Source organism: Anser cygnoides, chromosome 4 (assembly GCF_040182565.1).
Source record: "Anser cygnoides isolate HZ-2024a breed goose chromosome 4, Taihu_goose_T2T_genome, whole genome shotgun sequence".
Taxonomy (NCBI): domain Eukaryota; kingdom Metazoa; phylum Chordata; class Aves; order Anseriformes; family Anatidae; genus Anser; species Anser cygnoides.
The window spans coordinates 15,843,408-15,859,586 of NC_089876.1; the positions used below are offsets into that span (position 1 = coordinate 15,843,408).

The window sequence follows — 16,179 nt, forward strand, 5'->3', positions numbered from 1 at the left end:
AAGGCAGGACATTAGCACTGCTTTCCTGAATTAAGGTCCAGATTGGCTTTATAAAAAGAACAGCTGCACAATTAATTTCATGTTATGTGTTTTTACTCTCTTTCCCTTAGGTCTATAAGCAAATACTGTAATCTAAACAAAATTGAAATTTCATATAGCACAGGTGCAATCCAGATATTCTAATTATTTATTATCCTTTCTGTTCACTGTATGTTTCTTAATTGCCCCCAGGCTAGCTTTTACAGAGGCATAGCCACCTGGATGGGTTTTGCTTCTGAATTTATAATCAAACAGAATAATTAAAAAAAAAAAAAAAAGGAAAAGAAAAAAACACTTTGCTGACAAAAAAGGAGCTGGCAAAACACGTCTTTACACTACAATAACATTAAAACATAAAAATGTTTATATAAACATAAGGAAAACCTTACATTAAAACAGAACATACTAAATTGCAAAAGAGGTATTTTACAAAAGTGAGGGATTTGAATGAAAATCATGTTTGAAGTTTTTTTAATAGGACTATGCTGTATTACACAAACACAACTGTTCCTATCATGCATTTCTTCCATATTTTTAACAGGTAGTATATAAAGAAAGTTTTTTGGGGAAAATAACTGACTACTATGAAATAAATCTGATGCAACTTACTAGTGTCTATTAAAATTGGAAGGAATTGTCCTGAACTACAGTCCTTTCCCATTCGGTAGTTTAAGAAGTATTTTGCCAGCTAAGAAATAATCCTTTTGATTTACAAGCTGTTCAAACCTGAGATGAGATGACATGAAGAAAAAAATGCTAGTGAATTAGCCAGAAAATTACTGCTGGTTTCAACTGTCAACAAAGATTTCAGCTGAGGATAATTTACAAGTACTAACATGAAGAAGAGTGTGCTTACAGTAAACAGCTCTTTAGCAGAACAAGAAATAAATATATACAGTTGTCAGAAGCTAAAGTTTAAGAACTTGAAATTAGAAATCGGGTGCAAGTCTTGTTATCAAGACTATTTAAATATTGGAACCGCTGATCAAGGGTCATATTGCATCACTGAATATTTTCAGATCAAGATCCCATATTTGCTTAAGATAAGTTGTTTTTTAAACAGGTGTTGGAAAGCTGTTTTTTAACTAGGTGTCAGAAGCATAAGCAGAGATTACTGTGAGAAGTTCAGCAGTTTCTTTCCTGCATGGGAGCTGTTTAGCTCATCATTAGGGGTCCTCTAGATTTAAATAACCTGGGACATGCAGCATCGCAAAACAGCTGCTTAAAGAATCTCGTGAGGAGAAGTGCCAGCAGAAACCCTGCTGTGTATGGATGACATTCAATGCACAAAATGCTAATTGCAAGGTTTAGTTTACTTATAGGGACTACTATAACCTGTTCAAGCTACAGCTTTGTAATTACAACCACTCACACAAGGAATGCTTTATGCAAATAAAATACATTATTCTGTTCTGCAGAGTGTTCCCAGCATAGACATTGTCACAGTGTAAGTGGGGAAGGCACTGTGGGAAAGTGATGAAAGTAGCACTTTACTTTTTAATTCCTCCAGGCAGGCTCAGAGCTTTCGCAGATGAGCCCTTGCAAATCCAGAGATTTAGGACACTTCCATCCCTCGGTGACCAGTCCTGTCCTTCTGCAGTTGACTGTCCCCAAGGCAGAAGTGGCAGAAGAGAACTGAGTGCACAGCCTAGCATCTCATTTCAGACCGCCTCTCAATGAGCAGTTTAAATGTTGAATCCTAACACTATTCTTGCAGCTACTACACAGTGACAGGACTTGTCCCATACAGCCACTGTACTCACTGCAGCAAGTTACAGCTCCGTAATCCAAGGGCCTGCTTACACTGAAGGCGTTTCTTCATCAAAACCATTATTCTGCCATCAAAACTTATTGGTATCTCCTCCTGCCTTGAATCTGACATTTTACGAGTAAATTTACATTCCAATAGCTTTGCATGTTCAGCTGTGTTTTAACTGAAATGGCTTTTCAAATCCCCAAAATTTCTAAGAACGCTGCATTTCTACTGTGCTGTATATCACACCTCACTATGAATACCTTATAAGAGTTTTTATGAATTGCATATAATTCTGATCCCACACTGTAAATCGTAGTATTTTCATTGCATTTCATTTCCTCCTAATCTCTTTGTACAGGTGCTGCTGTAAGAAATAGGGAAAAGAAAAGAGATATAGGCTCTTCCTGAGCTGTGAATTTTCTATCTTAGCCTTGTGAGGGTTTTCATTTGGGGACTGAAAGAGATTGGCAACAAATGACTTTCTTGCTCTGCTTTGAAGAAAAAAAAAAAACGTTCTGCTATTTGTTTGTTTCAACGATTGCAGTGAGAAGAATTGCTCAGAGTTATGGGAAGCTTTCAGAAATGCTTTTATTAACAAGGATCCTTGCAACATTCTACCTAAGGACTATGAATTATTTATCAAACTGGCATTTCACACAATTCCAGCTAACAAGGTAATGGTTATTAACGTTAAGTTAAGAGTTCTGTGACATCCAGCGGGTCTTCCATCACATAGTAGCTCAAAATGGACCACGAGTCATTCTGTGGCTGAATGAGGATTCATCATTTTGGCCCATCTGTAGTTTGCAAACTAAGCTCAAGCTGGATGGCACTTTTCGATGTGTTTCTCTTAGTTTATTTTATGCAGTAGCTTATGCAGTAATCTTTGTAACCCTCTGTACTATACAACTCCCTGCCTTTGTGCAGGAGACCCTGCTCCCATGTCAGTGCTGTCCCCAAGGTTTCTGGATGTTTTTCGTCTCTTCCTTCTCCTGTACCAGCAGCTCTACATTGGTGCACATGGCTTCTGTATGCATGTTACCATTTCTTCATCCTCACTCCTTTTGCAGTGGATTGCATACAAACTTGGGATTTGTGTGCCTTTCTTATTGGTGTTACTTCCTTCTCATGCTACAAAGGTCCCTGTTTTTCCTGCCATGCCAGGAGCTCTGTTGCAGTCCCTGAACTTGCACAGCTACTTTTCCTCAAGCTAGGTGCTCTGCTGGCTGCTTCCTTCTCCTCCCACTCCTCCCGCACCAGGTCTCAGGGCACTGAATGTTAAACTTTGACATGTTGAACGTATTAAAACTAGCATAACCAGAACTGAGATACGGTGCCATCATATCCCATCAAAATGTGTGCTTTAGCCTTCTCCAAAAGATTGTATTGCAAGGCAGTTTTTCTGCTCACACAATTATTCCTTATCTCTGAGTGATACAAGCTAAACTAACAAACCCTCCTGTCAACATAACTTCAACCATGAGCTCATTTTGCAAACACAACAGCTAGACATTGATTTTTTTCACATCATAATTCAGCATAGTAGTATGAGATAATTCTCTAAGATATACCTGGATTATGAATGTTTCCTCCTTTTCTTCATTTTCCTAAATGTCTGCCGAGGAAGGCAAAGCTAAGCCTAATTATATTTAATATGGGTCTATTTCCAATCTCAGCATGGTGAGAATGTCCCTCAAGCCTCTAATGATCAGAACTTACACCACCGTAAAAACAAACTTCATTCCTTTAAAGAGAGAGCTAACATTTATAACTATTAGCTTGATTTTGAAAGAAATACTAAAATGTGTTTTAAAGTGTTTTCAGCACCCCGTAATCTCATTGTTTCCAAACCCAAGTGATGGTTCCTTTCTTCTGTATTTTGTTTTTCTTTGTTATTTAGTCTCTCTTCTGGGAAAATAATCAGCTGCTAGTCAAGAGCTTTACCAGCGGAGCTCGTCGCTACATGTCTCTGAGTGATACTCTCTTTGGCTTCGTTGTAGATTTTCTAATCTGGTGTGGGCAGACCAACAGTGCTGGTAAGACAATTAATATTATATTAAACGTCTTTCCATATAACCATAATGGAGACTGAGTGCTGTGTTTTGGAGGAGGTAATTTTACCCCATGACAAATCAGGGTAGCTTCACTGTCTCATTCTCGCCTATTTGGTGTGAATATTTAACACAGAGAAATCTAAGCAGTGCTGCACAGGAGATAAACCTTGGTCCTTTGGTGGAGCTCATTGCATCCTAGGTATGGAGTTAGTCACTTTAACCAAATTATTGAGTCATAGTTTGTGTAAAATGCAAAGGATGGAAAATGCTAGAAAAAATACTGTTGGCAGCTTCCTGTGTTATGTCAGGCCATCGTGTATGTTCAGTGAGTAATGCAGGACTATTAGTAATTGCTTTCTAAGGTCACTTTTTATGGTCATTATCATCTCTTTAACAGTACATATCACGTGTCTTCCCACAGGACTGGACTATGAATCTTGCCCTACCATGGAAGAATGTGAAAACAATGCAGTGGATTCTTTCTGGAGGATGGCTTCAATCACTGTAAATAGTGCATTAATGCTCACTTTGTGCATTAGTGAGCATGTCCTGGGAAGTTCAAGAAAACAGTGCTGGATGAAAAAGATTTAAAGTTATAGTAGGGCTAGATTATTTCCTCTGGTGCAAATAAGCTTTTCTAGGCTGAGTATAATTTAGCAAGAGGAACCCGACTCTTTCATCTTATCTAGCTAATGTGTTCACATTCAGCGTTAGCTGTCTTAATGTATATTAAGCATACACTAAGCACAATAAGCATGCTAAATGTCTAAGGAATACAGGTCTGAAGTGACATTTGACAGCTTTGAAGGAAACCCTTTATTCATAGACCAAGCCCAATAAGGAGTGCCAAAATGCTTTATTCTTATACTGAGGAAGCTGTTTATAGGTTTAAAAAAATAGTTTGAGAAGATACGTTGAATTAATGTATTGGCTGCTTAGTTCCTGTCTTCTCTACTGAAGTGAGCAGGCTAGGGTGCTAGTTTGATATTATTTTCACAATTCTGATAATCTCTTTGTTAAAATTCTCTCCTTGGTCATCATTTGCTTGCAAGACAATACCAAGATGTATAACAAATCAGTAAGATGAGTTCTAAAAAAAAAATGTTATGTATTGCAGTATGCACAGCACAGCTCTGGGGTGATACATGTCTTGTTGAATGGTTCTGCAGAAGGAGGAGCTTATCCAGTCAAAGGGTAAGAAAACTGTGTGAACCCAAAATAATGTGTTCAAGGTCTGATGCATGCAAAAAAAAAAGGTCAACCAGTTGTCTGGGTCTTCTGCTGCAACAAGGATTGGAAGTTTAGTAAGTTCTGGGGCCAGCTGTTAATTGTCCCCAGCTGTAGGAATCAGCATGAAATGGATGAAAGCAATCCTCTTGCGTTTTACAAGCTGCTATGGCAAGTAGGATAAATTCTCTTTGAAAGCCACATTCAAGGCAGACAACCTACTGCAGCAAAATTATAGCCTCTGCACGTCTTCAGAAAAATGAGCATTACAAAATATTTATTCAGGGACATCTGAGAGGAGAGGACATTGTTATAGGTAGTGTAGCCATTGTCAGGGCTAGGAGCAAACTTGGTAATTTCTATAGGGAAAGTGCTTGGTCCTGCTATTTCTCCATGACTGAGAGAGAAGTTCATCCAAGCTTGTATTTAAGATTTATTGTAAAAATAAGTCCCTAAGAACTTTTACTGAGTACGTGGCTGTAACAGCTGCCTGTCTTTGATGAAACATACATCTTTCCTTACCACAGCAGCCAGCCTGTCCAAGGCTGATAAAAACACTGTCTTAAAGAAAGCACAGAACATATCCTGCTCCTGTTTACTCAATGAATCATAGACTCATGAAGGTTGGAAAAGACCTCCAAGATCATCTGGTCCAACCATCCCACTACCACCAATGTCACCCACTAAACCATGTCCCTGTGCACCAGGTCCAACCTTTCCTTAAACACCCCCAGGGACGGTGACTTCACCACTTCCCTGAAGACTGACAATCATTGCAAAGTTAATTGTATTTCTAGATAGGAGAGAAACAAGAAGTTCCTAAAAGCTACCAGCCGTTCCAGAACACCTACTATGTACTTATCCCGTTCCCCCAAAGGATCCATCTCTGGACACAGCTTTCAGCTAATCGAGAAGACTTGTATGGTTTCCTTGGGTTGGTCAAGTGGTCAGCTGTAACTGAATCTTCTGCAGATGATACTAGTTGGCAGCGGGCCAATGCCCAGATTCCATTATAGGTGCTGTCTTTATTTCAGAAATCTCTTACACGTGAATTAATTCTTCCCATCAGTTCCCTGAGTTACCTGTCTGATGGTATTCTGACCAGTGAAATCTCCACCACTGAAACAAAGCCTGCCAAGAAAAAAAATAACAAGCATAGCCAGTTACTCCATCTGTTTTCTTTGCTATGTATTATCCGGCCCATTTATGACTGAATTTCTTTAAGAGATGTTTTCTGAAAGAGGCTTCAAGTTGAATAATTAATAGCAAGCAGGTGGTAATTTGAAAAAAAATCTGCCTGTCTTGCTAAATATCACTCAGGGCTATTTTCAGTTATTTCAAAGGCACTTCCAAAGTTCATGCTGCATTAGTTTGTACACTTAAATCATTTTAGGTCACCATTAAGTCACCTGTAACCATTTTAAATTAAGATGTGTTTCTCACTTCATTAGATGCATTTTTTGCTGTCAATCACATATGCATGAACGAGCAAAAGAGTTAAAAAAAATTGGGGGAGGGGAGGGTATATTTTCCCTATGTATTTTAGACAGGCTTGAACACCTTGGATGGGCAAATCTCCTGTTGCTGCTACTGAGCTCTGGTTAACCAAAGCCATACATAGATGTGACCAGAGATGGCAACTGTTGGTAACCACCTTCCACTTCTCTGAAAGTTTAAATTAACATGCTAAAATGGTAGGCAAATTAGAGCACACACCTAGGCTCAGCCTTGCACCAACCACGCACTGAAAACACAGCCCTTACAAGCTCCATGAGGGGAAAGAAAAAGAACAATGAAAGGGTCAGAAAACATTATAGTACGTCTTTGCTGGAAGGGTTAGAAATCCATGGCTTTAAAATACCTGCATCTCACGAGAAAATCAGTTACAGACATTAAAATAATCCATTGGACTTGGCACCTCCCATTTGATGTCAGAAGATTTAGTTGCCATTATATTATCCTCTTTTAATTGTTATACAACTACCTAACAAAGTAAATTTACACAAGGCAATAAAGTGGAAGATTCTTCCTGCCAGGGACAGACAATAGAAGTTTCTCCCTTACAGTGTTATGTATTCCTAGACCAAATACCTAGTTATTTTTTTCTGTGATTTCATATCTAAAAATGTATTTGTCTCTTGGCTGTTGTTATATTTTATTTAAAACAGAATTGTATTGTCTCTAAGAACATTAACTACAAGAATGATCTTTCCTGACTAAATAACAAATGCTTTTTTTTTGGTTTTGCACTTTAAAGTTCAGCTCACTCAGATTCACCTTTAAGTTACAACTTTAATCAGCTGAGACCCTCTGAGAATAAGAATATAGAAAACAAAACTTCTGATTAAGTGTTTCACTTTGTGGACATTCAGAATGTGAATCAGATTTGTTCAACTCTGTGTTGAGTCTGATTGTAATCAGAAGATATAAATGTAAAATCAAGGAAGCTCGTATCCTACAGCAGGATCAGGGGCTTGACTGCAAAAGAGATTTGACGGCAAAGGGATTTTTTTTCCCGTTCCGTATAGTTCTAATAATTTGGTTTTTTTAATCAGATTTTTTGCAGATTATGAAATACCTAATCTCCAGAAAGATAAGATCTCAAAAATTGTCATCTGGGTTGTGGATGATATTCAAGGACCAGATAGGTAAGTTGTATTGTCTAAAAACAATTCATTTCTCCTTTTTCAACCAGTTTAAAATTTTACCCTAGTTTTCTCTTTTATTACAATTGCATAGCAATTAAACTAAAAATATTTTAGATGCTCTCACTAACAGAGAATGTACAATCCGACATTCCCAAAGACTGTATAAATAGGAGAATTAGAGAAAATAAAAATAAATTGTAGTATTAGTTCTGGAGTGCACTCAGTTAGTTTGAGATATGTATGTGTGGATCTCAAACCTTAAGTGATGATATAGCACATGCAGTTTTGCTATGAAAAGAGTGAAACTGAGTTTGAAATTAAGTGCAGATGTGAAATATTTCTTTTGCCTTGCCAAATACATTCTCTTCATTTTCACCTATCTTAACTGTTCTGGAAGTTAGTAGAAGCACGGAAATACCACAACAGGGCTCGTCTTGTCTCAATACTTAAAATCAATGCAGTAGGCTTTAACAGGTCTCATTCTGCTGTTAATTTTATTTTAAAAAATACACCAAAGAAGAAAAAAAGAAGTCCAAGCAGAATAGTTTGTTGGTAAATAGCCAAGACCAAGAGAAGACTTTCAAAAGAAACATGGTGGAAAATGGACTCTGAAGTTAACAAAATAAAGTCATCAGGGCAGAAATTAGGCTTGTTTTGGGACTGATTAATGGTAAAAATAAAGTTCTCTATTTATTATAACTTTTGCAAGGGTCCCTAAGAATATATAGGGAAAGTTCTTGGTCCTGCTGTTTCTCCATGAGTGAGAGAGGAGGTCATCCTTCACAGATGAATTGGGGTTAGAGTAGAGGAAGTAAGTTTTACTCCAATCTGTACAGTCCCTGCAATTTAATATAACATATGGTGACTCTTCGTTGCTCTTAAAGCTGGTCCTGGCTGAAGAGAACCAGAAAAACAGCCTCAGATGTCACCTTATCCACCACTAAGTCCCTGGTGTCACCTGGATGTACCAGCAGCCTGGTGTGACGCTGCTCTTCTTGCATCTCACAACTTTTAGTTGCATGCATTCATTTTGTGTCGTTTCCCTTTCACTGTTCTCTTTCCTGTCTCCTTTTGCTTCTCTCTCATTACGTTTTGGCATGGCCAATCCAGATCACGTATGTTACTGTAGTGCTATGGAATCTATGTTTGTGCTTGTCTGGATGCATGGGCATATTTGTGTATCTTATTAATTGCTTTTCACAGTGATTTTGTTGATCCACATACGATTTCTTTAGTAATGGGTATTTACTGACCAATGGGTAAGTGAGAGACCTTAATACTTGACATTGGTTCACGTTTTAGAGGTCTCAGTAGGTTCTGTACTATGCCAAGCTTCCTTTGCTAATCAGACCAATTAAAAAAAAAAATGGTGCTAGATATAGAAGCAGCATTTAGGATTATTTTTGTTTGTGTTTTTTTTTTTCTGTCTCCTGTTTTAGTATTGTTTTGTGTAAGAAAGAGGACAAGCTTCTAACAACAAAAATAATTCAAATTTGTTATAACCAGCTTATTCTGTAAAGACAGCATCCACTCCATCACCAACTAAACACCTGCCAAAGAATATTAAAAATTAAAGTCTTTTTTATTATTTTTCTAAATTATATATCTTGTTTCTGTAGTGAAATCTCAGAAACATGGGAGTATTGGTTAATGGAATCTGCAAATGCTATAGAGGCTGATACCAAGCTCCAGTCTCTGTAAACTGAATATAAAATGTTAAACAACTATAAGCAAATGAAGCATTATAAATAGGAATGTGCATCAGTTTTCTGTGTGTGTTAAGGAGTGTAGAAGAGACAAAGTAATGGGGATTTACATTACTAATTCCATCAAGTCCAATGAAAGGAAATTACATGATGAGAGGCATGCAATAATATTACAATCTTTTCTCACAGAGATTCCTGTGGAAAAAATACTGTAAAGATATTAGAAGACCGACTGAAAACCCTTGGTTATGATGTCACCTGCACTGACAATTACAAGTAAGTGAAAATCCTTCATAAATACAATGTATCTGCAGAAGCAACTGATCTATTTTAAATTATTGCTTAGCTTCAAATGTCTAAGTACTAGACTTAAGTACAAATGTCTAAGTACTACAGACTTAACATTTTCCAGCAACGAATTAAGCAAAACACTGCATCTTATTGTATAGTTGTGCAATTAAGGGGAACGTTATACTTATCCAATGTTAGACACAGAAGATGGCCTCGTGTACCTATTCATAGTAAAATGTACATTTGAACTGAAAATTTGAGCAATAGTTGAAAAAGTGTTGAATGCCTGCAGAATTACTAATTAACACTAGTGTTCACAGCTTTAGTTATTCACAGGGTATAACTGAAGGGAAGCTTTAGACAAGGTAATATTTTTGAGTTTGTTTCATTTCTTCATTTGTTTTCTTTAGTGTTCTGTCTGAAAGATGCAAATAAAACAATCTCTTCACAGGCCTGTAGTGTTCTTACTCTGCGTGGATTATCCTGATGACTCTAACTGTATTCTGTCATCGTAAGTAAAAGAAGTTCAGTACATCACCAGTGTCATTACAGCCAAGTGAATAATGCAGAAGTCGACAATTAACAGATTCCATCTCAACCATCTATATAGCATCCATAAGCAATATGCATTATTCTTAAGTTTATTGCTTACTCTGTATTAAGTAAACAATTTCTATCTACAGATTGTATACAAAACACAGTGAGTCACTGCTGTTGCAAATTAGGTGTTAATCATTTCTCTTTGATCACACAATCACACTGCGGATCACTAATGGTATGAATGAAGTTTGTAAATATCAGTGTTCTACTGCAAAATCTACTCAAAATTTTGAATTATTTTCATTAATATTCATCCAAAAATAATGAAATTGTATGTCAAATGACAATAGAACTAAAGAACACTTCTCCAACTACTGGACCTTCTGGTTCCAAATTTTGAGAAAGTTTTTGCATTTTGCATGCAAGCTCAATTTCTACATTTTAATACATTTACTTTGGTCCAGTAGGTTATCTGCAGAAAATGCAGATTAAATCCAAGATAAGCCTTTTTTAATTAGCAAGCATCACTCCCCCACTAGGTTTTAATTGTTTCCCTTCCTATAAATATATATATTTTTTTATTTTGTAAAGAGTATTAAATGCATTTATAATGTATTTCATTTAATTTTACAGGAAAGAGGTCTGTTTTCACTTGTATTTTAAACTATATGTTGTTACAGGTATAGGTACACATAAGACATTTGAACATCTGAATGTGAAAACTTCCTCACAGTTTGGAAACTTGCAGGATACATAAATGTGTAGAAGTTGTTCTCTAGTTTTATTATTTTTATTCACAATCCATACATTTGTCCACATCTTATCTTCTACTGCCCTTTCTGCCCTAATTCAAGCACTTGCAAATCTTTTGTATGTTAAAACCCGTGTAATGCTGCAATGATTATCTCTGCTATCAAAAGCCTGATTTGCTGTCCCTGGTTATGGCAGCACACGACTCCTGTGCTCAGGTTTGGATCCGTTCTGCCTGCCTCTCAACGGACATTGTGTGGCAGTAGTGCTTCACTTAATACAAAAAAGGAGATGTATATCGCTTCCCATAGCATGAGTTCAGTTTTTAATACACCCTCACAGAAAAGGAGTACTCTTCTGTTTCTGTGGGTCACTGAAAGTTTTTACTCATCTTGCCATGTAACAACATTTACATCCAAATTATATCCCAGCACCAACCTATAAACATGCAATGAAAACAGCACCATTTTAGAAATCACTGATAGCTCTAGAATCCCTTTAGGTAGTAGATATTAAAATCAACCTGTTTCTGGCTTGTTGAGGCACTTGTTTTTTATTGGATACCACTTGCACAGAGGATTAAATGGGGTTTCCTTGTTCTGTCAGTGAATGATAAGGCTTTTGTTCATAGGTATCAAGGACTTGGCCATAATCATCCTCATCAGGAAAAGTTTCCTTGCTTCTTTTCTTCCTGAGCTTTACATTCCCTCTTGTGTGCATGGCAATGCAATAGGTTTAATACACTTCATATCTATGCTATCCCTGATCAAGACAGAGCTTCCCAATCTGCATGCTAAAAATCATTGCAGCTCTCTGAAATTCTTAACACAAATGAATGCTTACACTCTTCCCCAAATCACTTCTCTGCAACAAATAGCATCTTCATTGAAATTAGCCACCCTTTCCGAAAGAGCCTTAAGCAGGTGTTAGATAAATTATTTGATGATTATCTTCTAGGTCTGTTTTCTCTGTAGATGGATTCTCCCTCTCTGATGGTCCATTAGCTGACATGGGGACAGTTTGGTCAGTAGTGGTGACATGGGGACAGTTTGGTCAGTAGTGGTGTTACTGTTAAGAGCATATATCTCACCACAAGGACGTTTAAGGGATCTAAAGGTACACAAGTCCATGGCACCTGATGAGATACATCTGTGGGTCCTGAAGGAACTGGTGGATGTGGTTGCTAAGCCACTATCCATCATATTTGAGAGGTCGTGGCAATCCGTTGAAGTTCCTACTGACTGGAAGAGGGGTAAAATAACCCCCGTTTTTAAACAGGGATAAAAAAGGAAGACACAGGGAACTACAGGCCAGTCAGTCTCACCTCTGTACTTGGCAAGATCATGAAGCAGATCCTCCTGGAAACTATGCTAAGGCACTATGCTGAGGAGAAGGACCTGGGGATGTTGGTTGATGAGAAACTCAATATGAGCTGGCAATGTGTGCTTGCAGCCTAGAAAGCCAGCTGTATCCTAGGCTGCATTAAATGTAGCGTGACCAGCAGGTCGAGGGAGGTGATTCTCCCCCTCTGCTCTGCTCTCGTGAGACCCCACCTGGAGCCCTGCATTCAGCTCTGAGGCCCCCAGCACAAGAAGGACGTGGACGTATGAGAATGAGTCCAGAGGAGGGCCACAAGGATGATCAAGGGGCTGGAGCACCTCTCCTGTGAAGACAGGCTGAGGGAGTTGGGGTTGTTCAGCCTGGAGAAGAGAAGGCTCTGGGGAGACCTGGGAGCGGCCTTCCAGTACCTAGAGGGGGCTACAGGAAAGCTGGGGAGGGACTCTGTCAGGGAGTGGAGTGATAGGACAAGGGGTAATGGCTTTAAACTAAAAGGGGGTAGGTTTAGATAAGGTATTAGGAAGAAATTCTTCACTATGAGGGCAGTGAGGTCCTGGTTGCCCAGAGAAGCTGTGGATGTCCCATCCCTGGAGGTGCTCAAGGCCAGGCTGGATGGGGCTTTGGGCAACCTGGTCTGGCGGGAGGTGTCCCTGCCCGTGGCAGGGGGTTGGAAGTGGATTATCTTTAAGGTCCCTTCCAACCCAAGTCACTCTATCACCCTCTGGTTTTATGATACCTGTTAAGAAAAGGCTTCCTTTGCATTGTGTGTACACATACGACATTTTCATACTTCAATGATAAATACTGACAGTAGGCATGCAGGCTGCAGTGCATCCCCTTTCACTATGGCTGTTTGTTACAATACTGCTAGCTGGCTTCTCATCCTCTAGAGCTTAATGTCCCGAGCTCAGAAACATCAGTTGTACAAGAGACTTTTTGTCACCACAGCTCCTGTTACATCGGCGTTCCAAGGGAGAGGGCCGTGGCAGAGGGATGGCCCAGAAGGTGCTGCGGTTTGCCTGGAGCTTCTTGGGTAGTGATAGTGGCCCTTAACTCCTCTCCAGGTTTGAGCTGTATTCCTGATGAGCCAAAATTCAGACTTCTTTTTTGACTTTGATACCCTTTTGAAGAAAACATGCAAGTAAAAAGACGCCCACTAGATGGCAGAGATGGCTTACGAACATAAGCAGAAAGGAAGCCTAATGCAACCTATTAGTAGTGGTATTTATTACTTGCATTTTTGCAATGTCAGGGAGTCTTAGAAATGGATCCAGATACTGTTGTATCAAGCACTCTAAAAATATAGACTTCTAGGACTGCTTCTCTCTAGAAGAGCTCTATACATTTCTCAGGTATAAGCCAGAGATGGTGCATGGACATGGAGCAATAAGGAGGCTCAGGTAGCATGGACAAACAACAGAGAGAGAAGTTTCCCAGGGTTCTGCACACAGATACCCTATTTATAAAGTCATGACAGCTAAAGGGAATCTGGTGGCAAGCACTTATAAAGAAACTTCTAGCTTAGCACTTGGACTGCAAACTTCATCTTTGGCAACAAACCTCTGGTATTTAAAAGAATCCTAACTCAGCCTTGTGCTGTGAACATCCTGTTTGTTTTCTTTTCTTCAGATCTGCACCACCAGCACAAAGAAGACCTATATCTTCAGACAGAGGAGGCAGCTGGAACAAGCTCATGTTTGTTTCTCTCTTAGGCTTTTTATTCAGATCTGCTTCAGAGTACTGAGATAATCAACTGAATCCATATTCTCTATTGTCTTAGCTGGCTATAAATTTGGCTTTAATTCATTTCTAACTGCAATTTCACCCTACTTCTGTGACTGGCAAACTTGCATATTAAAACCCTGCATAATTCTATCTAGATATCAACTACTAATAGCATAAAAAAATCTGCTGCTAGAAAGCCTCACCCTTCATTTCCTTTTCTTGAATAGAAGACATCCATTGCTGTTTCATCTTATCCCAATCCTCCAGAATGAAACTGAGAATAATACTTTCTCTCTGTTCATAGAGTTCACAAAGAAAACCTAAACAATGTCCACCATACATCTCCCAAACAACTAAATCCTACTATTTTGGCCTTGAAAACTATGCTTTGAGAAGGGGAAGTGGGAGCAGGAAGTATGAGTTCAGATGCTCACTTGGTACAAAATATAATAAGCGAGACAGCGGAAAAATTAAACTCATTTTCATAGTCTACCAATTGAGCCAAACGTAACTGAAACAGTTATACACATGATAGTTACAGAATATGCAAGCCACGCATATTCTGTTTACCAGGTTTACCATGTACTGTCAATTGCTTCATCATCCCCACAGCTGTTCCTCAGCTGGCTATCTCCCTGCCACTGGATAACGGGTAATATGGTCGGTAGTACCGGGTCTAGAAGGCTCCACAGGTTTTCTAGCACAAGGTGTTTAGCATATCGAATTCAGACAAGAACCTGCCAGGTCAGATATTTGTCTGCTTTCAGTGGACTCAGTGTGTTTGAGAATATATTGAGAAGAAAGCAGCTGCCATCTTGAAGGTCTCTTGAGTTACTTCTGTAAGTTATCTATGTTCCAGATGGATGTTCATCTAAACTACCAGGGCATCCAGCTACTAAGATGACACATAAATCTTTGGAAAAAAATAGTTGTTGTTTTAGAAAATAATAGGAATTTTGTTGCACATTCTCTGTTAGCTTCTGTGTTATTTATTTGTGTTTGTATTAGCTAATTGCTAAGAAATTGTGATAGAATGTTCCTGTTATCTCAGTTTTTCTAATTTAGGACTTCGTAGTAGATTTGCATCCTTTCGGTCCCTGGTTCAACTATATCAGGTTAAATGTTTGAAAGATACTATCTGAAATATGTTGCTGTTGCTTATTTGCCTGGTTTCCATTCCCGTAATAATCTTTAAATTGGTTCCTGTGCAAATCCATTTGCACAACATACAGAGTTGCATTTGCCTGTGTCAGAGTTAGATTAGGGCTCAAGCTCAAAGGATTCTTGTGTGTTTCAGAAAGTTGCAAAATGACTGACGTCAGGCTCACAGATAGGTGTCCAAGCCACCTTTCGGTCTGGTGTTGTCCTGCCCACTGACCACTGTACTACGGTGTGGGTGGGGGGATTCAGAGAGTAACTGAATATCAGCAAGGCATATGCCTCTCAGGCAACTGCCACCCACAAGCCAAGCGTCCCCACTGGCCAGCTTTTGCTTTCTGGCCCATGTGAGCTTTTCAGCCTCTGGACGCTATCAATTTCAGCAGTGCAGTCATGCCTGGCAGTTATGCATGGTACCAAACACACTGCAGGAAGTGATAAATAATTCTGTCTTAAAACTTGCAGGATGCACAGCAGGATAGATTCAATGCAAATGACTTGAGATTATTTACTGTTTGACCTTATATCGAGACCAACATACCCAGAAACCTCTTGCAGTGCTTTCTTATTTCTAATATTCTTGCCTCCTTTCCCATTACATCGACTCAGCAGCAAAAACAGCATTTTATTTTTCCCAATATCTTTCCAATAAAGTGCTTCAAACTTGCAGGAAAAGCTTGGGAAGATCTGTAAAGTTTTTTAGCTAACCAACTAATATAGCTGGGAAAAGAAGGCAAAATTTTAGATACATAGTCTTCTTCAGATCTTAAAGGCAGCAGATGCCAAGCTGAGTATGGATCAGTTCTGAGTTTAACTTAGTTTTTTTAATTAGTATGAAAGAACAGTGCATCTATCATCTAGCAGGGCAAAAAGCAAAGTGAGAAACAGTAAGGTCATTTCCTAACAAAAAGTGAGCAAGAGAATCCCTTCTCTCTCTTCTTCTGTTT

The 16,179-nt window shown here is 38.7% G+C and overlaps 1 protein-coding gene across 1 annotated transcript in view; it reads left to right on the top strand.

The window, feature by feature from the left end:
- LOC106035386 (uncharacterized) overlaps positions 1 to 16,179 on the top strand; it is a 57,393-nt gene that overhangs the window by 3,630 nt on the left and 37,584 nt on the right. The window contains exons 4-10 of the mRNA XM_066995830.1: positions 2,340 to 2,469; positions 3,696 to 3,831; positions 4,271 to 4,353; positions 4,967 to 5,043; positions 7,632 to 7,724; positions 9,620 to 9,706; positions 10,173 to 10,232. Of these exons, the coding sequence (XP_066851931.1) occupies positions 2,340 to 2,469; positions 3,696 to 3,831; positions 4,271 to 4,353; positions 4,967 to 5,043; positions 7,632 to 7,724; positions 9,620 to 9,706; positions 10,173 to 10,232 (666 nt within the window). The remainder of the gene's footprint in view (positions 1 to 2,339; positions 2,470 to 3,695; positions 3,832 to 4,270; positions 4,354 to 4,966; positions 5,044 to 7,631; positions 7,725 to 9,619; positions 9,707 to 10,172; positions 10,233 to 16,179) is intronic.